Genomic DNA, 27,978 nt, shown 5'->3' with positions numbered 1-27,978 from the left:
GCAGATTATTGGTCGCCGGCGTCTGCGGGAGGAGGACTGGTAGGGAACTTCTTTTGGGGGTGATGAAAATGTTCTAAAATGGATTGTGATGACCAGCACAACTCTACAAACATGCTGGAAACCACTGACTTGTACAGTTGAAATAGGTGAAGCGTACAGTATGTGAACTGTATCTCAATGAAGCTGTGTCTTTCTTAAGGACACACTGAGCCCCTCCGCGGAGCGGGGAGGGTTCCCCGGAGCCGGGAGGGTTCCCTGGAGCCGGGAGGGTTCTGCAGAGCGGGGAGGGTTCCCTGGAGCCGGGAGCGTTCTGCAGAGCGCTTGGGGTTTCAGTTTTGGAGCAAGCCCGTGAAGACAGTTGAGGGCTCTGCCCCACGAAAGAGTACGTCTCACTGTAGTGTAAATTCCATCATACGTGTGTCTATGAATATGTATGTTTGTTTGTTTGTTGGTGGCATAGAAATGGCCGGTGGGACGGCCACTGAGGTGCCAGGCGGTTATCTCACAGATTAGCAGGGGATTTTCATTTTCTTCAAGATTCGGGTATTTGTGGGTTTCTTACAATGAAGAGTGTTACTTATAGACACCAAAGGAACCCCTGTCTCAGGAGGTGGGTGGTGGCTCTGGGCTGGGCCCCCGTGCAGCACCGTCTGCCACTGAAGATCTGCGGCCACACTTCGGCCTGTCCACTGGAGCTGGGACTTGTCCCCGCAGACAGGCTGTGTGACCAGGCATCCACAAACCTTGGCCTGCCTGAGTATAGAGGCCAACTGCGACCTTTGGATGTTGGCCTGTGTGCTGGGCCCTGTGGGTACAAATCCAACACTCCCTAAGGCCGAGGTTAACCCGAGGGGCCGGTGTTGACTGATGCGGTGAAACCCCCCACCCCGTGTGCGTCCCTTCTGCCCATCCCGCTTTCCCTGGGCTCCAGGCAACAACCTGGAGACCCAGTTCTTTCCATTTTGCTTTTAATAGAGGTGCTGGGGACTGAACCCAGGACCTCATGCACGCTAAGCAATTGCTGTACTGCTGAGCTATGTGCCCCCCAATCCGGGCGCCTAGTTCTAATTAGACACTCAGGACATGCACCCGCTACCGCTGCCTTCCTGGGACCAGCAGGTTGGGAAGAGGACGTGCACAGGGACAGAAAGTTAAAGGGGGAAAACGGCCGGAAGAAACAGGAAACCAGTCCTGTCACACGGAGACCCAGCTTGAGTCCCCACCTGGCCAGTTCCAGGCTGTGTGATCTTGACAAGTTACTGAGCATCTCTGAACCTCAGTTTCCCCACCTGCAGCATGAGGTGATCATGCCTCTCTGGCTGTTTTTTTTTTTTTAACATTTTTTATTGATTTATAATCATTTTACAATGTTGTGTCAAATTCCAGTGTTCAGCACAATTTTTCAGTCATTCATGGACATATACACACTCATTGTCACATTTTTTTCTCTGTGAGTTATCATAACATTTTGTGTATATTTCCCTGTGCTATACAGTGTAATCTTGTTTATCTATTCTACAGTTTTGAAATCCCAGTCTATCCCTTCCCACCCTCCACCCTCCTGGTAACCACAAGTCTGTATTCTCTGTCTGTGAGTCTATTTCTGTCCTGTATTTACGCTTTGTTTTTGTTTGTTTGTTTGTTTTTGTTTTTGTTTTTTAGATTCCACATATGAGCGATCTCATATGGTATTTTTCTTTCTCTTTCTGGCTTACTTCACTTAGAATGACATTCTCTAGGATCATCCATGTTGCTGCAAATGGCATTATGTTGTTGGTTTTTATGGCTGAGTAGTATTCCATTGTATAAATATACCACATCTTCTTTATCCAGTCACCTGTTGATGGACATTTAGGTTGTTTCCATGTTTTGGCTATTGTAAATAGTGCTGCTATGAACATTGGGGTGCAGGTGTCATCCTGAAGTAGATTTCCTTCTGGATACAAGCCCAGGAGTGGGATTCCTGGGTCATATGGTAAGTCTATTCCTAGTCTTTTGAGGAATCTCCACACTGTTTTCTAAAGTGGCTGCACCAAACTGCATTCCCACCAGCAGTGTGGGAGGGTTCCCCTTTCTCCACAGCCTCTCCAGCATTTGTCATTTGTGAATTTTTGAATGACGGCCATTCTGACTGGTGTGAGGTGATACCTCATTGTAGTTTTGATTTGCATTTCTCTGATAATTAGTGATATTGAGCATTTTTTCATGTGCTTTTGATCATTTGTATGTCTTCCTTGGAGAATTGCTTGTTTAGGTCTTCTGCTCATTTTTGGATTGGATTGTTTGTTTTTTTTTTCTTATTAAGTCATATGAGCTGCTTACATATTCTGGAGATCAAGCCTTTGTCAGTTTCACTTGCAAAAATTTTCTCCCATTCCGTAGGTTTTCTTCTTGTTTTACTTCTGGTTTCCTTCTGCTGTGCAGAAGCTTGTAAGTTTCATTAGGTCCCATTTGTTTATTCTTGCTTATATTTCTTCTAGGAGAAAATTTTTGAAATGTATGTCAGATAATGTTTTGCCTATGTTTTCCTCTAGGAGGTTTATTGTATCTTGTCTTATGTTTAAGTCTTTAATCCATTTTGAGTTGATTTTTGTATATGGTGTAAGGGAGTGTTCTAGCTTCATTATTTTACATGCTGCTGTCCAGTGGGGCGTGCAGCCAGGCAGGAAGGAGAAGCGTGGGTGTTTCTGGCTGGACTCTGGGGACGGATGTCTGCCCAGGGCCTTCCCCCGAAGCCATGGGGCGGCAGCTGCACCTGCTACCCTCCCCCGACCCCGGCCATCCCACCTGGGAAGGGGCAGCGGCTGGAGAGGCAGAGGCAGGGATCACCCAGCACAGGCAGGGACTCCCCACTCCCCCGCTGCCTCGGCAGACTCACCCCAGGTCCAAGCAACTCCCACCTCACAGCCCGGTGGGCAGAGGTGTCTGACACGGTCGAGGATTTGATGGCAAGGATTCTCAGACCCAAACTGAGGTCCCCAATGCAGGTCACTAAACAGGCTCTTAATGTCCGCATATTGTGGGGCACGTGACAGTTGCAGGGCTTGGCCTCCCTGCCAACCACATGCTCATCTGTGGACAGAGGAGCCATGGCACTGAACCTCGAGGAGAAGAGGGAAGGAATTTTCGATTGAATTTTGGAGCAGAACTAGCATTTCGCCGTGGGAGTTGCAGGCTGGGGCACAGGTAACCTCTTTGTGGCTTGGGGGACTGGGATCTCTGGGTATCATGCGAGCATCTGGGGCTGGGAGTGTGGGGGCCACGGGGCCAGGCACAGGGGAGGGTCAGGCAGGGCTGGAGACCCCAGGTGAGGGCTGCCGGCTGACAGGGAAGATGCAGAGCCTGAATTCCAGACTTAGGCAGTGGAGGGCTCTTCCAGCCGCGTTGGGAGCTGTGCTGGGTCTCCAGGGCAGATGAAATGGGTGCTTTTGCCAAGCAGGGTGAGCCTGCAGTCCCGGGGCTGCTGGGAGTCAGAAAAAACAGCTGTAGATGGGAAGGAGGTTTGTGGAGCAGGGTCACCCTCGGGAAGATGCCACACACCAAGTCAGGTCCAAGGCGGACCTGCCTCCTCAGAGCTGGTTCCCTCCCTTCCTCTCCTGTCCCCTCTTCCCCCAACCCAGTGGGCAGAGTAAGGGCCGGAGAGACCAGGCTCCCATCCTGGCCTGGGAAGTTGCCTCAAAGCTTGGAACCTTTGCTTGCCCATCGGGAAATGGTCAAGAGAGGGCAGTTCAAAATGGTGCGGGAAGCACAGGATAATGGACTAAAAGTGACGTCCACAGCAGGATGGAGACAGTGGAAGGCATCCTCCTGGGACACGGGATGGGGGGAGAGGTCGAGGGGGCGTGTGGTTACCTCTCAGATGCCCATGCCATCCTTGCTGGACTCAAAGCCAAGGGCTCTTCTAGGGCGTTGGGACTTGTTGACAGCGCACCAAAGGGCAGCTGGGCCCCCCAGATAGGCGGGTGGTATCCCAGGTCAAGGCTGCAGCCACATGTTCAGAGGCCTGGGTGGGAAGGGGGGCAGCTGGTGATTCTGAGCTGGCCTGTGTACACAGAGGGGCATACTGGCAGGTACCCCAGTTGGCTGGGACCGAGTGTCCCATGGCAGATGGCCTGGAGAAAGAGGGCCCTTGGCAGGATTAGCTCAGTCCTCACAGACCCTCTGGGTGGGAGTTGTCAGCTGGGGCTTAGGACCCTGCAGGCATGGGTTCCAGCCCCGGCCATGCTGGGTGCCCATTTCCAGCTCCGTGACCAGCGTCACTGGTGGAAATCGCCCAGTGAGTGCCTGGCCCTTAGTTGGTGCATAGGAGCTGAAAGGTGACGTTGTCACCCAGACTGACCACCCCGCAGGGCACCGGACACTGTCACCCAGACTGACCACCCTGCAGGGCACTGGGCACTGTCACCCAGGCTGACCACCCCGCAGGGCACCGGGCACTGTGAGTCACCGGATACATCTTGTTTCCTGTTAGATTTAAGGAACATTTATCGGGCCTCTGTTGTGTGCCCAATAAACTCACCACCATTTTGGAGAGGTGACCTGACTTGTTCAAGATCGCACCATCGGTGGCCCAGGGGGACGATGGGTAAGATGTTGACCAGATGAGGTCACTGATTGGTCCAGTGGTGGCCGCTCTGGCCCACGGCAAGGTGACATGAGCCCCAGGCCCTGGTCCCGGCCTGGCCCCAGCCAGCCGGCCAGTTGTGTTTTCCCTGTGCAGGGGGAGGGGACGGGCTCCCACGCCCACTAAGCCCTGGCCTTCCGGAATGCCACCCATGAGACCTTCGACACCTCTCCGGTCAGGAAGGACTGCTCTTCTGGCGATGAAATGCCGCCCACCGGGGGCGTGGGCGGCGAGGGCACCTGGGCCGGCTGCTGGGAATTGGAGAGGCCCAGGCGCTGCCAGAGGCTGCAGCTGAAGGCGGCTGGGCGCCCCTGTGGCTGCCTGAGCTTGCGGGGGTCTGCTCACTGCCACGTTCCTCCCAGCTTCTGCCTCTGGAAGGAACCGTGCCCCCCAGCACACACCACCTCCGCCGGGACCCCATCACGTGCCAGCTCACAAAGCCCCGCCCGGGGCAGCGCCACTGTCACTCTGCAGATGGAAAACAGGCTTCGAGCAGGGAGCGGGCAGTCCTGGGCCTCCGGCTCTTTCTTCCACAGGGACTGCGGACTGGTTTCCTGGGGCTTCTATAAAAAGTAGTGCAGGTATTTCTTCTCTCACAGTTTTGGAGACCAGAAGTCTGAAACTGAGGCGTCACCAGTGTGGGCTCCTGCTGAGGGCAGCGAGGGGGGGCTCTCTCCCTGGCTTGCGGACGGCCGCCCTGTCCCTGCATCTCCGCACCTCTCCCCTCCGCACACCTCTGAGCCCTCATCCGCCCTGTTCTTAAGGACACGGTCGCGATGGGCCAGGACCCACCCTAATGGGCTCCCCTTAACTTGATTCCTTCTCTCCAAATCAGGTCACATTCTGGGATGCTGGGGGGTTAGGACTCCAGCATACGAGTTCGGGGGGACCCAATTCAACCCATCACAGACAGGTTCTTTTCTGGCCTCATAGGACCCCTTTTATGGCTCACACTCCGAGGGTAAGGGAGGTGTGGCCGACTCAGTGGTTTCCTTTCCCTGCCGAGCCCCCCGCCCCCCACCCTGAGTAAGAGGCTCATTTCAGGCTCGGTGAGGCTGCTAGCGACCCCATGGCCATCGCTCTGTGGGCTGAGCCCATTTTGTGGCTGTGAGTGACTTTGTCCAAAGCCTCAGGACAGGAAGAGTCTTGGGACTTCGGGGACCCAAACCCACCTCGTAGGCACCTGTGGGTCTGAGCTGAATTGGCTGGAATCTAGAGGCCAAGCTCTTCTTGCTTAGCTAGAAATCCCTTCAGACTCACTGGCCTTTCGGTGGAGTTTATCCACATGCAAATCCCCCCACCTCTCCCACATGGGGGTGGTTGGTCTTGGGGTCCTGACCAACCAGAAAAGGACCCAAGCATCAACACCCCCATTGTAGGCAGGGGGGCCCTGGATTCCTTTCCCAAACAAGCATCTTGGAGAAAAGATTCCGCTGGGATAGTGAGCAGCTCCCAGGACAGTCTAAGTGAAGTGGGTCATTTGTCCCCGGGCCAGCACTGATCGTTAGGGGAACCCACAAGCAGACATGAGCCTCTAGCGGAGTCTCCAACTGGGGAGCCCAGGGCGTCACCTGAAAGTCAGAAACTCACCCACCATTTTGGAGAGGTGACCTGACTTGTTCAAGGTCACACCATCAGTGGCCCAGGGGGATGATGGGTAAGTTCCCTCACCTGCTGAGCCTCAGTTTTCGCATCTGTAAAATAGATACATATTCTCACAGGGTCATTGTGTGTGAGGGACACTCAGCACATGGTGGCTGGGCACAGAGGAGGCACTGGACGGGGCCTTGAAGGATGAGTCAGGCTTCCACGGGTGGAGTGGGCAAGCACAGCACTCCCAGGAGAGAAGGCAGCGGGAGCCAGAGCTGGTGCTGGGACCTCGGAGGACAGCTTTGTGAGAGAGTCTGGGATCATGGGCCAGTGGGAGATAAGTCAGGGAACCCGATGGACACTGGGCTTAGAGGCTTGGTGGTGGCTCTGAGGACTGAGCTGTGTTCTGTGGGCTGTGGGGAGCCATACAAGGTTACTGAGCCAGGAAGGGACCTGAGAAGAGGGTGCAGCACGTGCTTGAGCTCAAGGCCACCCTCCCAGATCCTGCCACCTTGCCAGTTTGAGAAGCTTGTCCTGGGGGCTCCATCGTCCTGGCTGTCCCCTTGCCATGAGCCCTGTGGACTTAAGGGAACACACTCCCACTGGGTCAAAATGGAGAATTTCTCAGACACTTGAGACTTGAGAAGCCAAATCAGATTAGACACTGGGCTGGTGGGGGTGGGGGTGTGTCTAAGGGGTCTGCTCCAGCTTGTCCAGTAAGACAGGGGCCTGCCTAGGACTGCAGGACGTCTCCCAGCGGCCAGCTCCTGCTCAGGGCCTCTGGACATGAGTGTCAGGGTGTTTTTCTGGAACTGTGTGCCCACATCTCTGGAATCTCTCTGGGACACCAGGTCGGTGTCCAACGATGCTCTAGGCCCTGAGGGCCACGTGGCGAGTTCCTGCTGTGGCCTGGCTTAGTGTCCAGCACCCTGCCTGCACTGTCTGAGCCCCACTACACCACGGAGCACTGCACAGCTGCGATGGGCGAGGCCTCGGGTGAATGGCCATCCAGAGCTCTTGGCCCAGAGCTGGCAGAGCTGGCCTCCATTGCCCTCACTGGCTGGACATTAACAAGCCTCCTAGTTAAGGCAATCCACGGTGGCTCCTCTTCCTGGTCATGGCAGGGTGATCATGTCTGGCTATGGGGGGCTCTCTGGGTGAAACAGGAATCTGGAGTTTTCCCCTCTTTGACTCCATGCGAACTCTGCCCTTGTTCACTGGGGCTGGGGACAGCTGGCCTGCAGTCTGACCTGGCATCCTTCCCTGGGCTGAGCAGCTGCGCCCAGGCGCCTGGGGGACTTAGGTGAGCTATCCACATGGGAACTGGCTGGGACAGCCCTGGTTGAATTTGGAGCAAGCAGGACCAGTTTCTGGAACCAGACTCAGGTTCCAGGGCAGAGAGCTCAGAGCTGCTGGGTCATGCCTGCAAGGAGCAAAGTGATCACAGCGCAGGAGGAATGGCATTCTGGAAGAGCAAGGGGAGGTGGGTGGAGCCCAGGTACGCCTGAGGATCCCCGGTCGGGGGCTGCAGTGGGCGGGGCTGCAGTGTGGGAGGGGCGACTGGTGGGTGGAGCCTTTGTGGGCGGAACCTGCTGTGGGTAGAGCTGCAGTGTGAGGAGCTGCGACTGGTGGGTGCAGCCTATGTGGGCGGAGCCTGCTGTGGGTAGAGCTGCAGTGTAAGGAGCTGCGGTTGGTGGGTGGAGCCTTTGTGGGCGGAGCCTGCTGTGGGTAGAGCTGCAGTGGGCACAACCTGCAACAGGTGGAGGCTGGGCATGGGCTGCACCTGCCTTGTGAGCAGGGGTGGAGCAGCAGGAGGGAGACTGACCCGGGGTTGAATCCCAGCTCTGCCCCTCCTGGCTGTGTGGCTTTGGGCTGGTTAGTTTAACTACCTGAGCTCAGTTTCTAGCTTTGCCAAATGGGAATAAGAATGTCCACATCCTAGGGTGGCTGTGAAGACTCCAGGAAAGGTCACACCAGACTTTGGGTGCTTCCTTTCCTGGATCAAAACTGCAGGTGCTTCCTCCTAGGACTTTGGCTGTGGAGGCAGGGATTTTACTGTCTCTGGGTAGGTCTGGAGCAAACTTCAGGCAGGGCAGGTGCAGAGGTGGGAGGGAGGCCATGTACCTGGGGAGAGGTGCTGGGGTGATGGTTGGGGTGGCATTTGGGTTTTCTATGGCTGTGCAACAGACCACCCCAAACCTTCATGGTATCGAACAACCATTCTGTTACACTCAGGAGTCCTGAGGGTCAGAGATTCAGAAAAGGCACAGAGGGAGTGTTTACACATTTCCTTGTTCCCACAATGTCACTGGTTTCAGCTGGGAAGACCTAAAGGCTGGGGTGACTCGGGGCCTGGGGCCTGGAATCTCGGGAGGTATGCTTGCTCGCATGTCTGGGACGTATAGGGGAGTATGGGCTTCCTCACAACATGGCTGCTGGGTTCCAAAAATGAGCACCCTACGAAAGCCAGGCTGGCGTCTGCGGCGTTATGACCTGGCCTGGAAGCCATATGGCGCTGCTTCCATCATACTCTATCGGTTGGGGCAGTGGCAAAGGTCCCCCCAGTTTCGAGGAGGGTCTCAGACCCCACCGCTTAGTGGGAGGAGTATCAAAGGCAAACTGGAGAAGAGCCTGTGGCGGGACCAGTGTTCAGCCATCTTTGAAAGTATAGTCGGTCACCGGAGTTGTTCAGAAGCCCCTTTGAGGGGCTGAGAGGGATGAGTGCAGAGAAAGATTTCCAGAAGGTTTGGGGGACACGTGGGAGATGCTGAGGTGTGGGGAATGCAGATGCTGTGGGGAGGGGGAGACAGATGCAGGCAAAAAGGTTGTGGTATTCATCTGATCCACTAAGCACCTACTAGGTGCCAGGCTCTGGGCTGGGGGCTGGGCCTCTGAGGGTGAGCCAGGCAGGCGTGGAGCCTTCAGAGGAGACAGACATTCTTAGAAGACGCTCAGCACCGCAGAGTTAGCAGGGGAGGAGGCTCAGCTTAGCCACCCTCTTCTGCCGCCCCCGGCCAGCTCTGGGCTGGGCATGAGGACCACGGTGGGTCAGCACCCAGGAGGACCTGGTCTGGGGCCAACAGAAGTGCTGAAAGGTACATGTGGACATTGGCCGGTTGGAAATATGAGGCACTTCGCTTAATCTATTCCCTCTACAGACGTGTGCGCTGAAGCCCTGAGTCCAGTTCTTAGACCTCAGACAGAGCAGAGCTCTTCGCTAGCCGTGAGGCAGGTCCAGGGCTCAGGCGCACACACAGGGGAACCAGAGGCCACACTTGCGGGGACTCGGAAGAGGGCCGGGTCACTTCCCATGTGTCATGGGAACAGCTTCACAGGGAGATGACATCCAAGTGGGGTCCTTGCCATTTGATCGTGTAATTAGTCAAACAGGCTGTGGGTGGGTCCCAGAATGAGTGTCCCTGTGCCTGGGGTTCAGGCATCGGTGCGTGGGGTTTCCACATCTGTCCCCATCTCCGTGTCCTTAAGTGTGAGCTCCTTGGGGCAGGAACCTTGTCTGCCTCACCCTCGGCCCCTGCCAGTCAGAGCTTGGCAGGGAGTGGGTACCACTGCATCTTTACCGGGTAGAAGACAGGTGCTTGAAGAGTCACACAGGACTGGCTGGGCAGGGACAGCCCGAGACCCTCACAGCTGGCTGGATGGGTCAGGCTGCTGACGACCTTGGCGGGAATGGGCCAGTCCAGAGAGCCACTTCCTGGCTCCTGGTTATAATTAGCAGTCAGCCCTTAAGTAGGTTAGGATGGGAATGCTCACGCGTGACTTGGCTTGATTTTCCAACACATAATGCTTGGGAGGGTGGCAGGAGAGGCCCGGGCCTTTTCCTGAACCAGACACGACCTGTAAAGGGTGTCCTGAGGGCGGGGGAGATGGGCCCCTGAGGCCCTTGTGCCATTAACTCCGTATCTAGAAAAACAGTCTAAAGAAACATCTGCGCCAGAAGGCGCGCTAGCCGTGGCCACGCCGTGTGTGGGAGCCGCCTCCTAGCCAGGCCTGGCTGGGCGCCCCTGCTGCAGGTCTCCTTCTCGGCAGCCTCGCCCCTCCCCGCCCCCGAGTCACAGGTCCCCCCTGAGACCCAGGAGGACGAAGCCAGTACCTGTTGGGCACCAACACCTGTCGGGCATTGTGCCCGAAGCTTCCTCCACTTCTCTGGATTCTAAACAGTGCCTCCTCCAGATCACAGATGTGAGCGCTGAGGCTTCTTGGAGCTCAGTCAGGATCACACAGCTGCCCCTGGATGCGGGTCCAAACCTGGCCTTGCTGGCCGCTGTCCTGGCTCCTCCAGGCCCGTTCCTGGTAGCGGATCAGGGCTGTGCCCGGACGGATTAGAGGGGAGGAGCCGCAGCGCCCACCAGGTCCCCCCACCGTGAACGTGAGCTCCGTGTTGCTGTTACCAGTAATCGTTCTTTCATTCCCCGCGGGCTGCCTGTGCTGGGACTTCATTATCCCAGGGGACTGAGTAGTCTCAGCCCCGCGGGATGATCCTTACCACTGGGCTCTCTGTTTCATGTAATTATCGCGGTTGGAGACTTGTTAAACCCAGTGTTGTAGCCGGTCCTGAAATTGTAGAGAAACCAGCCTGCTGTGTCCAGGCTTAGGTCTGGGCTGTGCTGGTTCACTCTCTCTCTCTTTCTGTTTCTCTCTCTCTTTTAAGTTTTTTTTTTAATAGACTTTATTTCTTAGAGCAATTTTTAGTTTACAGAAAAATTAAACAGAAAGTAGAGTTCAAATACACCACCCCAGCCCCAGCTTCCCCTATTAACATCTTGCATTTGTTATGATTGGTGAACCAGTTTTGATACGGTTTTATTAACTAACATGCACAGTTTCCATCTGGGGCCACCCTTTGTGTTGTACATAATATGGGTCTGCACAAACGTATAATGCTGTGTATCCACCATCATGGTATCATACGCAGTGGTTTCACTGCCCTAAAAATGCCCTGTGTTCCACCTCTCCATCCCTGCCCCCCGCAGTCCCTGACAACCACTGATCTTTCACTGTCTCCATGATTTTACCGTTTTGATACTGTCATAGAGTTGGAATCACACAGCATGTAGCCATTTCAGACTGGCTTCTGTCAGTAGCATGCATCTGAGGCCCCTTCAGGTCTTTTCATGGCTTCATAGCTCATTCTTGATCGTTCTCTATGTAGTGAGGTCTGGCCAGAACTGCCCCGTCCCTGTCTAGGGACCCATTCCTGTCCTGTCTCGCTATGGGAGGGTCCCGGTCCCCTCTTACCATGGCCAAGTATCACCTCTCCTGGCCCCAGTCCACTCTCTGGGCGGCAGCAGCAGTGACCACGGCACTTAGTCTGCTGGCTGCTGTGAGGAGCGGTCCCCCTTATGAAGCACTCGTGTGTGTAGCTGACCTACAGGAAGGGGCTCTCCTCCCAGTACGGCAGCTGCAGGGGTCCAAGGAATACGTCCATCTTGAGGGGTAAAAAGGCCCACACCTCAGATCCACAGGAGTCTCAGGCTGTGATGCCAGGGCCAAGCAGGTAGATGCGGGCTGGAGGGAGCACCTGCGCGGGCGTGGTACCTGGACTGACAGGTGTCCGTCCCCACTGCGCAGTGTCTACTTCGCACCACCAGAGGGCAGCACCATGCTCTCACCCCACCACCCAGAGGCCCCGGGAAGGATCCTCTTACAACGCAGCTCTCCCCCCAAACCAAATATATTTCCAGGAAACCAGTGATGTCAGGCTGTGTGTTCCTGAAAAACAGTGGCTACTGTATATCGCACACTTAGGGTTTGCTGGACTCTGGGCTGCCTGCGGGGCCAGCGTTTCTGCGCGCGGCGCTAGCATCTCGGGGCGGTGGTTTGAGCAGAGAGCGGACGCTGCCCCCAGGGCTCCGACACGGACCCCGGGCGAGGGTGGTTTGCTGGTTCCCTCTTCCTGGGTTTGAGCCAGATTCCACTGGTGGAAAACCTTGCCTGTCTCCTCATAGACAGATGAGGCGCAGGGTCCATTGTGTGCCTCACAGATGAGAGGGTAACAGCGTTGATCTTGGTCCCTCCCCCCCCGAAATCGTGGTGTAGCCTCAGATGTGGACGGGGTGACGCGGGAGCCCCGGGCAGCTTGGGGGCGCACAGCTATGAGCTGGCACTGTCCGAGGTTTCAAACCGCAAGCTCAACGGCTCGTTCTGCATGGGGAGTCCTGAATTCACGTCCAGGACACCCTCCATCTCTGTCCCCTCCCACCGATTTCATTAGTCAGGGATGAGGCGGTTTCTGTGATTATCATATAGAAAAAAGAGCGAGGGGCTTGCCTGCTGTTGACACTTCACCCAGAATGGAAGTGTCCCCGCAGCTCTCAGGACGGCGGGCGGAGCTCTGGGGCCCTCGCCGGACTCTGCACGGTCCAGTTTGCTGTTTGGTTTCCTGGCACCTCTGGAAATGCAAGCCAGGCGTTGGCACGGAGCCTGGGGTGCCCACAGCAGCTCCGAATTATTCTTCGCGCCTCCTTTCCTGCACCTGCTTCTCTAGGCAGTGTGGCTTTTGTCCCCAGGCACCTGCTATCCTTGGGGTCTTCAGAGCCTCCTCCTGGAAGGCCTGACGTCCTCAGCGTGGCCTAGGCCCTCCTTTGTGCTGCCCACGGTCCAACTCCCCACCACAGGCAGGACCGCAGAGGAGGGAGCCCTGCTCTGCAGATCAGGGGCTGCGGGACTCGGGGGTCTGGGGTCCTAGGGGGCAGGCTGGACACTGGGTGGAGAAATGCCCTCCCCTGCCTGACACCCACCTCCTCTGTTTTCACATGGGTGAAGGGACCTCCTGGCCTGATGCTCGGTCAGTGCTGGTGTCAGCAGCTGTGCATGTGTGTGTCTGTGTGTGCGTAGGTGTGTGTACGTGTGTGTATCTGTGTGTGTGTATCTGTGTGTGTGTGTGAATACACGTAACCCTCCAATGAATCAGGGTGTGTCTGGAGCATCCCAGGTGGTGGGTGTTTTCGGGGCCCGCACCCCCTCCCCGGGGCCCAGGTGTGGCTCCAGCCAGGTGGGCAGCTCACCTGCACCAGCAGACTTCCCACCTCAGGCGCCCGCAGCTCCCCGGCTTCTGAGCTTGGGCCTCTGCGAAAACCTGGAAGGCATTCAGCCCAGATGCCGGGCAGCCCAGACAAGGGAGATGGGTGTTCTGCCTCTGGGGGACCCTCACCCCGGGGGACAGGGGCAGGATCAGCGCCGCTGCCTCCTCGCTTCTGAGGGGCGATCTGAGGCACATTCTGTGTGACTCCCAGGAGGGTATCCGAGGGGGTGACTTGCTCGACCCCACACCATCCTTGCTGTCTTCTTCCTGCCTCACCCTCCTGTCCCCACTCCCTCCTGCCACCTGGGGTCCCTCAGAGACACCCCATCCTTGCCTCAGCTTCAGGTCAGGGGACCCCAGACCAAGATGGGAGGGTTGCATTAGAAGATGTGCATGTAAGCAGAGACCCCCACTCAGAAAGCAAAGTGTCTGCTCGGAGCTGGGCAGGCAGGAGGTCGGCCACCATCACTGCTCTTGGCAGAGATGCAGAGGCAGGCGGAGGAGTAGGGAGCTTCCCAGGGGAGAGGAGGGGGCTCAGGGTGCCTGAAGGGGGCTGGGGGCCTAGGGGGGCCTGGTACAGCTACCAGAAGTGGGGCGTCCCAGGTGACTGGTCGGGGGGCGGGTTGGACCTCGTCAGGCTGGTCCTGGGTGGGAAGTGGATCCCTGCTGCTGGGGTCCCTGCGTGGACTGTGCTCTCTGCCAGGCAGCCTCTCGCAAAGCCTGCAGCCCCTCTGCCTCGAGCTCTGGTCCCCAGCCCCTGGGCATCCCCCGACCACAGCTCTGCCACTTGATGTGTGGCGGATGCTCACCTGGCTGTCGCCACCTTGGGGCCGGAGCTCCACACGAGCAGACCCGCCCGGGGCCCCGCGTCCTGCACCCTGGCCCCAAGTCCTGCTTCCTGACCCCGAGTCCTGCACGGCGGCCCCTGTGGAGCTTTTAGAGGACATGAATGAGGAGCAGGTGGTCCTGCCCAGGCCCCAGGAGCCCCGCCGTCAGGCCCTTTGACTGCCCGCCCTGACCGTCCCTCAGGGGTTTCCAGCGCCTCCTTAACCATCCTAGGTTGTGGCTGGCTTTAGGAGGGCCAGTGACAATATTCAGGTTGATGTCCCCAAGGCACAGAGGGGATTCAAAGCAAGTTCACAGGAGGACTGTGGTTATTGTATTTACAGAGGGAAGACCTGGGTCCCGGATGCAGAAGGACTGAGCTCATGGGGGTGCCTTGCTTCCAAGGCCCTGGAGGGTCAAGGTGGTGCCGGTCCAGGTTGCAGGAGAATCGGCTGCCCTTTGGGGGGTGTGCACACAGAGGTGGGGGTCAGGATCGCCATCGGGGGTCTCACATCACCCCGCCTCTGCTGGTCCCCTGATGCCCTCTGGGCTGTCCTGGCGGGAGTGTGGCCCTGAGTCCCCGCACCACTGCTGGTTCGCTCATCTGTGCCCGGCACGTCCCAGGTTTAACTCACTCCTTTTCCCTGCAGTGTCGGAGCCCCAGGCTGCTCACGGGCCCCTGGAGAAGCCGCCCAGCACGGCGATCCTGTGTAACACATGCGGAAACGTGTGCAAGGGGGAGGTGCTGCGCGTGCAGAACAAGTACTTCCACCTGCAGTGCTTCGTCTGCAAAGGTGAGCACCCCGGCCTCTCCCACAGCACGCCTGCCCCCCAGCTGAGATCTGGCCCCCACAGTGTCTCTGGAAACGCCTTAGATCTGGGGGGCTGGAAACACAGATCCCAAAGCCTTATACGACAGCGTGATGTTTTCAGTGTGGCTGCGTCCCTTGTGGGAGTGGTGGGGGCCTCCGCCCAGTGGGGCAGGTCAGAGGACAAGGTCCCAGGGAGTGTCCTCCGAAGGCTGCAGCAGTGTCTGAGGACTCAAGTCCAGTGGTCGGAGCAACCTGGGCCCCAAAGGCACACGGTTAAAGGCCAGCCTTGCTGGTGGCATGAACTCAGAGCCTCGGGGTACACAGAACCTAAACTGGGCCATGAATACTCGGGTGCCCCCGCCCTCCCAGAGTAGGACCAAGAGCATTACCATTCGTTCCAAATGAAAACTGGCTTTTTCTCTGATTATAAAAAGTAATGTAAATAATACACTAAATTCAAACAATACTAAAAAGATAAGAAAAAAGTAAAACAAAATCAATCATGTGACGTCCACCTCTGCGGGCGGCCGTGGCTGTGAGCGTCCTTCCAGCCTGCCCGTCCTCCCTGGGCTCAGGTCCACACAGATTCCATTGTGCACAGCTGGGTTTTGTGTATTTGCACTTGGTTTCCTGAAAATATATGAAAAGCAGCACTTAGGGGAAGGGATGGGCAAACCAGGCCGACATGACACAGTAACCAAACCCAAAGGGCTGCAGATTTAAAGGAATTCTGTCAGTGGCCTTACAGACCCACCCACCTTACGTCTGGGCAGCGGGCGGTGTCATCGCAGGCGGCTTCCCCGTGGGTTTGACTTGGCTGTTCAGAGATCACAGAGGTTCGCACACGAGTCTGGCTGGGCCCCAGCAGCAGTGAGGGTCTGCTTTTTATAAGCAAAATTGGGAAATACACCATGTGTAGGTAATCGAGCACCATGGGTTTTAGCAACACTGTGGGGCCCCATTAAACTTCCTGAGTCCCCTGAGCCCACAAAGGGTCTCAGGAGGCCCCACTGTGTGCCAGGCCCAGCTTTGGGAAGTGCTGAATACAGAGGCAGTAGATTTACCTTTGACTGGTGAGGTTTGGTGAGGAGATAAATCTACCAGCATGGGTGGAAAAGTCAGCTGTTAGTGGTAGAAACCAAGTGCTGGGAGGGGGCCACAGGGAAGGGTGGGAGCTTCCAGAGAGGGCATCACAGAGGAGGTGGTGTTTCAGCTCTAATTTCAGCCAAAGAAAGGCGAGGAGAGAATGGATAAGGAAGATGTGGTGTACATGTATAGTGGAATATTACTCGGCCATGAAAAAGAATGAAATAATGCCATTTGCAGCAATGTGGATGGACCTAGAGACAATCATACTAAGTAGACTATGTCAGACAGAGAAAGACAAATAGCATGTGATGTCACTTATAAGTAGAATCGAAAATATGACACAAATGAACTTACAAAACAGAAACAGACTCACAGGCATAGAAAACAGACTCACGGCTACCAAAGGGGGAGGTGGGGAGGGATAAATAAGGAGTCTGGGGTTAGCAGATACGAGCACCGACAATGAGCCCACTGCGATGCCCGGCCCGGGGACCCCGGGGGTGGGGGTGGGGGTGGGGTGGGAGTGCTGGGACCCCGGCGGGAGGTGGGTGTGGAAATGGCGTGTTCTCAGCATTTCCAGAAATAAGAGCACCGCCGCCGTCCTCGCCTCTGACGTGGAGCCCCAACATGGCTCCAGGACCCCCGTTCTGCATTGGCACCGGGGGCCCTTTCCTGGGGCGAGGTGACCCGACACCCCACTCGGCCCTGCTGGACCCTCTTTTGCTCATCAGGGCTTCCCAGGCTTCGCAGGACCTGTCTGGTCTCATTTCCTCTCCTCCCCAGACAGATACGCTTGCTGTGTTTCTGAAAAACCAAATCAATCAGACTGCTCTTTTTAAAAGCTGATTTTAAAAGACAAAGTGGAAGCGCCACTGTATGTAACAGGACTGTCTGGCAGCACAGACCTTAGGAACTCAGTGAAAGGCATTAGACGCCCAGAATCCAGTCCATCGCCTGGCCTGACGCACGGGATTTGGTGGAGATCCTCGTCCTTAGCTTCAGCCTCTGAGTAGACGTGGGATGGCGGCCACCGCTTCCTCAGCAGCCTGGGTGGGGAAACGGGACAGCGTGGGGTGGGCAGGGCTGACCAGCCCTGGGCCTCACCCTCCGTTCTCGGTGGCTGCCCGAGGCGGTTGCCGCAGTAGTGGTGGAGGTGGCAGGGGTCTGTGGGCCTGCAGGCTCAGTTCCAAGTCCCCCCACTCTCCCTCCCGCCCCCATGCGGCCGTGGAGTCTCGCCCTGTGCCAGGTGCAGCCTGCAGACACAGCGGGGCCTGCCCTCAGTGGGTGGCGTCTCTGCTCCCCCCGCTGAAGGACGACAGGGACAGCTACGACTCCTCCCTAAAAGAAAGCTAAGCTTCAGAAACGCTGTGTTTCTTTAAGCATGAGGACTGCGTCGTCTTAGCCTGACTTTTATCCAGGCTCTCATGAAAAATGCAAAGTCTGTGAATCACTGAGGGTGCTTTTGGATGAATAAAAAAGAAGACCCAGCATATAGTGTGTTCAATTACATGAATATATATCATCTTAGCATGATGTCTGGAGGTAGCCCCCTCACCCCTAGAGCCAGTTAATTTAACAGCTCAACAAGGTCATCGAAGACTCAGGTTATTTTGCCACTGTACCCCCAGCCGCCCCCCCATCTTGTGCATGTCAACAGTGCCTCTCCTCATGGTCTCAACATGGCTGTCAAAGCTCCAAACATTGCATCCTCACAGGTTAATACTCAACCCTGGGGAAGAGTTTGGGCAGGGATGGGCACAGGCAAAGGGACCCTCCCCTCACGTGGTCACCCCAGTTGGGTAATCAGGGTTACCTCCCTTCCATCAGGGAGGAGAGCCTTTTCCCTGAAGGCCCCCACACACTTCCTGTATGACTCACTGGTCGGAATGGAGTCACACATTCACTCCCACCAGCAAAGAGGGATGGGAGGATGTGACTGACACCAGCCGTGTTCGTCCCTGGATTCGTGTGTTGCTAGTCCAGCAGAGCAGGGTCTGCTAGCACAGAAGACAGTTGTGTCTAATTCTGATCCAGTATTTTGGGTTCCCGCCACCCAGGCACTTGTTTGACATGCCTGTATTCACCTAACCTGAAAATCTATGAAAGAAATCACATAAGTTTCCATTCAACAACCACATTAGGCCCCTACCCTGTGCCAAGCAGTGTTCTGGGTGCTTGGGAGGCATCCGTGAACAAAACAGACATCCTTGACCCCTTGGAGACCGTGTTCTCATGCAGGGAGACAGATGATAAACACTAGGTAGAATAAATAAGCAAATTTTCTTCTCTGCTGACAGTGATGTGCTAGGAAATGGAAGAAAAGGAGCAAGATGAAGAGGGGGTTGGGAGTGCCGGGCAGTCACGATTTTAAAATGGATAATCAGGGCAGGCTTCACGGAGGAGGTGAAGACTTGAAGGAGGTGAGGGAAGAGCATCACAGCCAGAGAGAGCAGCCAGTGCAGTGACACTGAAGCAGGGAAGTGTGCCTGGCAGGTTCTGGGACAGTAGGAGGTCTGTGTGTCTACAGCAGAATGGGGGGGGGGTCGGTGGGAAGGGGGTCCCTGTGAGAATCTGGACTCTGACACCAAGGGAGAAAGGACACAGGAGAGTCCTGTCTGTTGTAGTCTCATGGACCCCTGGGTGCTGTGCTGCTGCGGGGAGGCCCAGGCAGGGTGGGGAGAGGGGCTCGGAGCCGTGGCCAGGACGATGGCCTGGACAAGACTGTGAGGGTCTGCTCCTGGACTGTCTTTTTTTTTGGAATGAAGGGTCATTTTATTTTATTCCACACATATTTTCAAATTTTTTTACAATGAGCTTGCATTAACTTTTTTGTGTATATATATTTTACTGAAGTACAGTTTGCAACATTGTATCAATTTCTGGTGCAAGCACCATGCTTCAGTCATACGTGAACGACCATGTGTTCGTTTTCATACTCTTTCTCACCGTAAGTTACTACAAGATATTGAATATAGTGCCCTGTGCTGTACAGTATGAACTTGTTCCTGGGTTGTCTTGAAGTCCCGCCAGCTCTACCTTCACACCACAAAGGGAAATGCGAGTAAGATATAAATATGTCAGACACCCCGCACATAGTAGGTCCTCATGAAAAATATGAAAGCTGTCACCATTATTATAAACAACTTGAAATTTGCCCAGGAAAACAAATCTGGCCCTCTTGACCTTTTACGTGTGGCCGCGTTCTGTGCCTTTAGAACATTGGTTTCCAACTGACACCTTTCGTAGCCCTGACTCTGAAAATGATGAAAAGATGAGGCCACAATCAAGTGTGACCTGGAGAAAGCAGGCATTTTCTGATCCATGTGGCAGCGAGGCTGAGCATGTTCACAATCATGGAAAGAGGGACGGAAAGAGGGGGAGGGAAGTACGTGCGCACGCACGTGTGTGTGGTAGGGGAGAGGTCATGTGTGTGTGTGTGTGCGGCGGGGGAGAGGCCGCCAGGACTGCCTGTAGCTTGGTAACAGTGGGTGGAGTTGTCCCCAAGGACACATCCATCTGGGGACCATGAATAGCCATGCCTAGAGCTGGTCTGGGCAACTGGGGGTTACAAGGGAGTGGGGCAAAACACCTGTGCTCCCGGGGCACTCGTGAGAAACTGACCAAGGGCTTCCAGGACCAAAGGAAAGCTCCAGACAGGGGTGTCCCGTCCCCCGGCCAGGACACAGGCTCTGCCCAGCCCGACCACGCAGGGCGCGCCATGAACCGGGCTCACGTGGCAGAATTGTGGGAAGTCGCGGCAGGAAGGAATCTCTGATGACGTAGGGCTGTTATTTATAGGTGGAGAGTCCCAGGCAAAGATTAGGCTAGGACCTGGGCTGGCAGTGACCACGCTGCCTAGTCTCTTCTTCCTCGACACCAGGACGGAAACATGCAGGGAGGGCGTGGAGACCATCCCTCCGCTGCCCACCCCAAGGGAGGTGCTGTCCATGTTTGGCTAGAGAGCCTCCCGGTCTTTTCCTTCGTAAGAGGCTTTTTACTTTGAAGTTATGCTGTATGCATGCATTTTGTGTCCTGACTGAGTCACTTGAAGGGACTGTATAAGCCCTTTCCCCATCAGAGGGTCTTCAACATCAATTTCAGTATCTACCCAGATCCTTTCAGATGCCTGGCCCACAGTAAACGTAGCCACTCCCCCGCTGATAAACGTTTGCATCGATTCCAGCTCGGCTCTGGGCTAATCAGTATTAATCAGTATCCTGTACCTCATCTCACTGATTTCTTGTGACACGATCAGTGTGGCTAACCCTATATTACAAATGAGGACTCTGAGGTTCAGAGAGGTTAAGTAACTTGCCCCAGGTCACACAGCTGGGAAGCAGCAAGAGTGAGGATTCACACCCAGGGTGCTTGTCTCTAAGGCCCAGCGTTTATTTCCTATGTTATTGTGCAAGTAAACTTCTGTGGGTGGTCACGGCCACTTCCTTGGGGGAGAGCCTCAGAGAGAGATGGCTGGGTCCAAGGGTCGGAGCCGTTTTCACATTCCTTTGATTGGGGCCAAATGGTATTCCAGAAAGTGGGACTGACTGTCTTCCCACCACTGCCCACCCCCTCCCAACCGTTTCTCAGAAATGATCATAACGATGGCCGAAGGGGGGCCACTTGGGGTCACCACAGCTGCTTCTGTGCCTTCATGGGTCTCTTTGATAGGCAAATGGAATGTAATAACAGTATATTGTCTTGATTAGGACTTTGAAAATTACTAAAGAATTTGGACTCTTTTTGGCAGGCGGAGGTCTGGTTTACCGTCTGGCCCTGGTCGCGGCACACCCGGGGCGGCTCCAGTCTGGTCAGTAGCAGAGATGACTCAGAGCACATGGCACCGGCCGGGGCCCGGCCTGTGGGGCAGGAAGGCTGGTTTTATTCTGCCTCCTGGTGCCTCTGTGATGGAGGCTCACGTTCTCATGGGGCACTAGGTCCATCTTCACGTTTTTCTCCTTCAAGGAACAGTCAATGTTGTCAAATCTCTAAGAAGATTAGAGAGTTAGACAAAGGCCAGGGCCAAGCGAGAGCCGGAGGCAGCCCCTCACTCGGGGCCGAGTGCTCCAGGCGGCGCTCGCAGAAGCCCCAGAGAGCCTGCTCTTCCCGAGCCGGGCGCACCTGCTGGGCCTAGGCTGTGGTGCGAGATCAAACAAAGGGTCTTCACTGTCAGGCTGGGTGGGAGAAGGACTTAGAACTGGGCCCTGGCCTCCGGCCTCTCAGGCTGGCTGACGTCTGTACAGCAGCGGCCTGGCGGCGGCCCGCACAACTGGAGGCTTACGTCACGCTAGCTCAGGGGACACGTCTCTGCGCTGCCGTTCTCACACCCTGTGTCCAGAGGAGGACGCGGGGCCCAGACAGGGAAGGGACTTGCTGAGGGGCGCACAGCACAGGGCATGAGGTCGAGTCTGCGTCCAATGCAGGCAGCCCCCGTCTGGGCCCTCGGCTGCTCAGCTTTCAGCCTTGTCCGAAGAGCTAACAGCTCCTTGGAGACACGGAATGAAGGAGTTCCACCCACTCTGGTGTTTGTAACCGGGGAGTGGCACTGCAGCCCTGTGGCCCAGGCGAGGGGACAGGGACGCCGAGGAGCAGCCTGTCCTCTCCTGCGGTGTGAGGATGGGAGCGAGCAGAGTGGGTCTCCCCGGCAGGGCCACCCGGAGTCCCCAGATCGCTGGTGGGAGGGCGGGTCCTGCGCGCTAACAGGTGTATGAGCTGAAAGGAGTCTGGAAACTGAATCTCCAGAGAGTCTCGGGGTCCCGGGGCACTGGGTCCACTGCGGTCCTCTCCTGAGGACCCTGAGACCCTGTGGATATTCAGTTTCCAGACTCCAGACTTCCACAGCTGCTCCTCCCAAACTGACCAGCCTAAGAAGGCACCAGTGGTGGAGGGAGGCTGCCCGGCTGCTCTCGCCCCCAGACTCACAGGGCACCAAACCAGGCACACTTCAAAAGCTGGGGCTCCCCTGATCAGACACCAGGAACTCCCCGTGCCCACCCCATCCATGTCCTCGAGACCTGCACTGCAGAAGAGTCTCCCTGTGTCCGTGTGATGATCATTTACCAACATGCGCAACCTGTGATAGCCTCGTACCAGTCACTGTAGTAACAACCCCGCCCAGAATAAGTTATTCAACATTTGGAGCCTCGTGACCATAAGAAATCCTGAATAAATCAATTTCCACGTTGACTGTGGGATTTTTGTTTCAGAGACCGCGATGAGCACCTTCGATCTCTGAAACACATTGTATTTGCACACAGTTCTGTGGGGAGGGAGATGGAAATGGCTTCTCCGGGAGAAAAGGGGACACGGCGAGATGCTGACTTTACTCAGAGCCTGGCTGTGGGTTTTATAAACAGCGCCTAGTGGTCTTGCTTCTGCGTCTAGGACCTACTGCAGGTGCTCAAAAGGACGAGATGACAGTCAAACGTAAAGATGCCAATACAGAAACTCTATCTTCTGCGATCAGTTAAGGTTCTGATGAAACTTTGTGTCGATTCAAAGACATATGTGGGCTCCATGGTTTTTCAAAACTCTGGCTCGGGGGCTGTGACCCACGAGGATCTGGGACTGGCCGGCATCAGGGAGGGAAGGGACCGGCCAGGGTGCCTGGGCCTGGCTCCCCTGTGCCCTGGGGCCTGTCCTGAGGGAAGGTGCCCCATTCTCTACCTAGCAATGCCCTCAGCCCCGCCCTGGGGCAGGAGGTGTGTGTTGGGGGTCAGTGTGGTGCCCGACCTCTCTCCCTCTTGCAGGGGGTCTGGCCTCGTCCACGTGGTGGGAGACCAGTGGGGTGTTGGGAAGCCTCGCTGTGGTCTGGGGGCCGACCGCCGCCCCATGGGGTCTTCCCACCCAGAGCAGAGCCTGGCGTTCAGGTGTTAACTGCCTCTGTTATAGTCCGTGCTGGGAGCAGCCCACCTGGAGGGGCCGAGGGGGCCTCATCCCTGGCGGGGTAAGAAGCCGAGGGCGCTGGGCTGGCCCCTCAGCACAGCCCAGCTCTCATCCCTGGTCTTGCCCCTTTCTAGAAGCTTCCATAAGGAAGTCCACTCCACTCCAGGCTGAGAGGCCAGAGCTGGAGTCTGTGCCTGGAGCCCAGTCCCCCAGGGGTTCAGTGAATCAACGGAGGCCTGTACGTGGGGGGTCCACCTGGGGCCCGTGGGGGGAGCTGGTCACCCCTGCTAACGTGGCCCCACGCGTGCTCTCCCCAGCATGCGGCTGCGACCTGGCCGAGGGCGGCTTCTTCGTGCGGCAGGGCGAGTACATCTGCACGCGGGACTACCAGACGCTGTACGGGACCCGCTGCTTCAGCTGCGACCAGTTCATCGAGGGCGAGGTGGTGTCTGCGCTGGGCAGGACCTACCACCCCGACTGCTTCGTGTGTGCTACCTGCCGGTGAGCGAGGGTGGGCAGCCGCTCTGTCCTCCCCACTCTCCTTCCCCTCCTCCTTCCTCCTCCCCACCCTCCTCCTTCCCCCCTCCCCTCCCCTTCCCTTCTTCCCTCCTCCTCCCTTCCCCCCTCCTGCCCTCCTCCTTCCCCTCCTACCTCCCTCCCTTTCTACCTTCCTTCCTTCCCTCCTTCCTTCATGCATTCACTCATCCAAGCTTTCCTAAGTGCCTGCAAGGCCAGGCCCTGAGCTGGCACTGGTGACTGGGAACTGCATTAGTCCAGACCCCACAGGGGGCAGCATCTGGACAGACTACAGTGAGGCATGAGCTGCCTCCCCCACCCCAAGAGCCACCCCCACCCCCTCTCCTTGCAGCCCCGCTGCATCCTGGGCTCCACAACCCTTCTCTGGCAGCGTGTCCTGGAGCCACTTGATGCGAATGCCATGCAGGCAGGGCCTGGGTCTGATTCCTCTCCGGTGCCTGGTACCTGGCAGGTGTATAGTGAATGATGGCTGGAGACGGACTGAAGTCCTAGCGCTCGGCAGCAGGGCTACACCCGGCTCCCCTCTCTGCCCTGCACCTCTGGGTGCTCAGAGGGAGGTCAGCAGGCAGCCTTCCTGCGGAGGCATCCTCCCTCCTCCCCCCACAGCCCCACCAGACACATCACTCCCAGCAAAAACATTCCATTGCTAGAAAACAAAGAATGACAAACCCCAGAGTTTGTCTTCTGCCTGTTCTCTCCGAGCCACCACACCCAGCTGAAAGGGGACGCTTTGAGTGTTGTTCCCCAAGCTGTTTCCTGTAGTTACGGCATATGCCCGAGACAGAAGTGGAAGCCTTTGTCAGGGGGCTGCTGAGAGAGGCAGGGACAATGACAAGGAGTGTTCCTAACGTGGCATGCTTGGGTCCCAGTTCCCCCAAGGGTGATCTGAATGTTTGATTTCTGTGCCCATAGCTTAGAGATGAGGGTTGACATGATCACAGTGGGTTTGGAAGATGGTGATCTGCCATTTTGAAATAAGAGCAGACAGCTCTGTCACGCTGGAGTAACGGGGCCTGGGCTTATCTATCCGCTATAAACAACTAGAAAACTGGACAAAATATACAAAATTACTGTTCTGGGATGTTGGGGTGCAGGAGGCTCAGGACTCACAGAAGGGAGACAAATTTGGTGACCCTTGTGACTGCCTGGCTTTCTGCCTGGAAGCTGTTTCTTGACATAGGACAAGGAGGGGATCCAAGCAGAGCGTGGAATCCTCCCTGAGTTAGGAGACAGGAATCCGAGAGACAAAGGCAGCCTACCAGCAGGAAGAGAGCTCCGCAGAACAAGAAATCCAGAAGGCTGTGCAGAGGTGCCTTTGTATCTTGGACTAAGTATGAAACCACGTAGACAGAAAGGAAATCTCACAGGGTGGGGCAAAGAGTGAACAGGTTTCTGTAAACTAGACGTTCCCAGGCTGGGGAGACATTTTTGACCTGGCCGGGAGGAGACTCCTTGTTGAACACCCAGCCACGCAGCGAGGACACTGAAAGCGTCGTACCTTATTAGTGGAACTGAAGTAGCCCTAGAGTGAAGGCTGCTATAAACCTGCTCAAAGTACAAGAACAAATCTCAAAAAGGTCACGCTGATCTGCAAATGAGTTGTCTGCCAAAGCAGACTCCAACACTCTTTGCAGGTAGCCCCCAACAGCATGAACTTGACCATGTCCAGCACCCACCAGATGCGATTGGTCACAAGGTGAAGCTGGAAAATGTGACCCAGGGCCAGAAGAAAAATCAGTCAGTAGCAACAGACCTAGAAATAAGATCAGTGGTGAAACCAACAGATGATGACTTGAAAACAGCTGGTGTAAATATGTTTAAGTACTGAAAGGAAAATGTGAACATATGTAGGAACATCATGGAAGATCTAAAAAGAAACCAAATGGAAATCCTATAAATGACAATTGAAATTTCTGAAATGAAAAACTCCCTGAAAGGAGTGAGTGGTAGATAAGGTATTGCAGAGGAACAGTTGGGTGAACTTGAAGACATAACAATAGAAACTATTCAAATTAAAGCAAAGACAGGTAAAAAGTCTGAAAAATATGATAAGAGACTCACTGATCTGTGGATATAGATCTTTCTATCTATCCATCTGTCTAGGTTGGGATGGGGAGGCCAAGGGGATGGAAGAAGACTGAAAATATATGAAGAAGTCATGGCTAGAAAATGTCCAATTTTGATGAAAACTATAAACTCATGGAATCAAGGATCTCAATGAACCCCAGGCAGAATAAACACAATAGAAAGCTACCAAGTCCATCACAATCCAAATTCTGAGAAACAGTAATAAGAAGAAAATCTTAAAAGCAGCAAGAGGGGAAAAAACCCAGTAGGTACAGTGGATCAGAAGAATGACTGCAGCCTTCTCCTCTGAAACTACGCATACCAGAAGACTACAGAACAGCATCTGCAAAGAGCTGAAGGGAAAAATTGATCAAACAATTCTGTGCCGCAGCCCCCCACAACAAAAGCACCTTTCAGCAATGAAGACAAGACTAAAGGATGTAGCATTTCTTTTTAGGGTGATGAAGAATATCCCCAAATTGATTGTGTATTCGTAACTCTGAATGCACCAGCATACACAACCATTGAATTGTACACATTGAATGGTACGTGAATGTTATAGAGCATGTGACTAAAATAATGTCAACAGAGCTGTCACACACACACAGAAGGAGGGCAAAATACTTTGGTGGACCACGAACGCTAAGAGAATTTTTTGCCTGCAGACCTTCACTACAGTAAAGTCAAAGAATGTTTTGCAAATTGAAGAAAAATAATGTCAAAAGATATCAAGAAATTGCAAAAGCAAGCCATCAACTAGGGGATAATGTATATCTGATGAAGGACTAGTATCTATACCATATCAAGAACTTCTACAACTCAATCACAAGAAGACAAAAAAAACACCTCTTAAAAATGGGCAAGACTTTAACAGCTGCTCTGCAAAAATATATACGAATGACTAGTAAACACATGGAACAATGACTAAATTAGAACTACTACTCATCAGGAGGCTGCAAACTGAAACACAGTGAATACCATCAAACATCCTTTGGAATGACAAACACTGAGAAGAAGGATGATGTCAGGTGCTGATGAGATTGTGAAGCAGATGTGCAGTGGGATTCTCACACAACGCTGGTGGGAAGGCAGAGTGGTACAGCCTCTACAGAAAGCAGTTTGGCAGTTTCTTGTAAAGCTAGACACACAGTTAACATATGGCCCAGCAATTCCGCTCCTAGGAGTTTACCCAGAAGACACAAAAGCACATGACCACATGGACTTGTCAACAACCATTCTTAGCAGCTTCCTTTGTCACAGCCCCAAACTGGAAAGAACTCAAATGTCCTTCAATGTGAATGGAATACACGCTGTGGCCCACCCGTGCTAAGGAACCAACCTGCCTTGGCAATCAGAAAGAATGTGTGCAGCCACATGAGTGAATCTCAAAACCATGACACAAACAAGACATCAGAGACCACGTTCCATGTGGTTCCTTTCCTATGCAGTTCCAGAACACCAAGTCTGATCCCTGGTATGGAATGCTGACCATGGCTGCCTAGGGCCAGTTTTGGGGGCGGGGCATGATTGTAAGCAGTCCCAGCAGACTTCTTGCTGTGGACAGAATGTCCTGTATCGTGACTGTGGTGTGGGTTACATGAGTGTGTACATTTGTCAAAATAAACTTCAATTAAGTTTAAACTACTAGAATAATAGCCACCATTCATTCAGCCCCTTCTGGTCCCAGGCAGTATGTTAGAGCTTTCCATGCCATAGGTCTGATGGATAGATGGATGGATGGATGGATGGATGGATGGGTGGATGGATGGATGGGGGGATGGATGGGTGGATGGATGGGGGATGGATGGATGGATGGGGGATGGATGGATGGATGGGGGATGGATGGATGGATGGGTGGGTGGGTGGATAGATGGATGGGTGGACAGATGGATGGATGGATGGGGGATGGATGGATGGATGGGTGGGTGGGTGGGTGGGTGGATGGATGAGTAACAGCTCTGTGACACAGGTGTTCTTAGCCCCACTTTACAGGTGAGAAACAGGAACTCAGAGAGGTTAAGTAACTTGCTCTGGGTTACACAGCTAAAGATCCACACAGAGCACATCCAGGAATGGTGAGGGACTCCCATTGGGAGTCTGTGTCCGAAGCCTCCCCCATCACCAAGACAGCTGCAAGACACTCAGAGGAAGGAAGGCAGACTACAGCAGTATCCAAGCAAGCACGATGCAGCACAAGGCTCCAAGGCCACCAGTGGGTCGAGGGCTGCAGGCTCGTCTCACATCTGGACGGCAGCCAGCTCAGCCTGTGTTTGTCCTCGGTCTCCAAGAGCCAGGACAGCTGGATGGGGCCAGGATCACATCTGCTAAATGGACCTAGGGTTCTGAACACCAGCCCCACAAAGTAGGGGTTACAGCAGGGCATTTGTTGGGGGAAGGCATGGCAGGCTTGTGGGTAGGAGAGCCCCTCTGGTTGCAGAGTTGGGACTGGACTGGGGCTGGAGTGACCCAGGCGGGCCCCATGAGGATGCCAGGCAGGGGAGGGCGGCTGA

The 27,978-nt window shown here is 55.1% G+C and overlaps 1 protein-coding gene across 7 annotated transcripts in view; it reads left to right on the top strand.

Moving 5' to 3' along the window:
* ABLIM2 (actin binding LIM protein family member 2) overlaps positions 1-27,978 on the top strand; it is a 140,499-nt gene that overhangs the window by 28,672 nt on the left and 83,849 nt on the right. For all 7 annotated transcript variants that reach the window (XR_012062909.1, XM_072946759.1, XM_072946751.1 and 4 more), the window contains exons 2-3: positions 14,732-14,875; positions 23,182-23,365. Coding sequence is in view for 6 of the 7 variants with exons in the window: in XM_072946759.1 (XP_072802860.1) it covers positions 14,732-14,875; positions 23,182-23,365 (328 nt within the window). In the remaining variant the exon portion in view is untranslated. The remainder of the gene's footprint in view (positions 1-14,731; positions 14,876-23,181; positions 23,366-27,978) is intronic.

This window comes from Vicugna pacos, chromosome 2 (assembly GCF_048564905.1).
Source record: "Vicugna pacos chromosome 2, VicPac4, whole genome shotgun sequence".
Classification (NCBI taxonomy): domain Eukaryota; kingdom Metazoa; phylum Chordata; class Mammalia; order Artiodactyla; family Camelidae; genus Vicugna; species Vicugna pacos.
The sequence above is the reverse complement of the archived record's forward strand: the minus strand, read 5'-3'. Positions and strand labels throughout refer to the sequence as shown.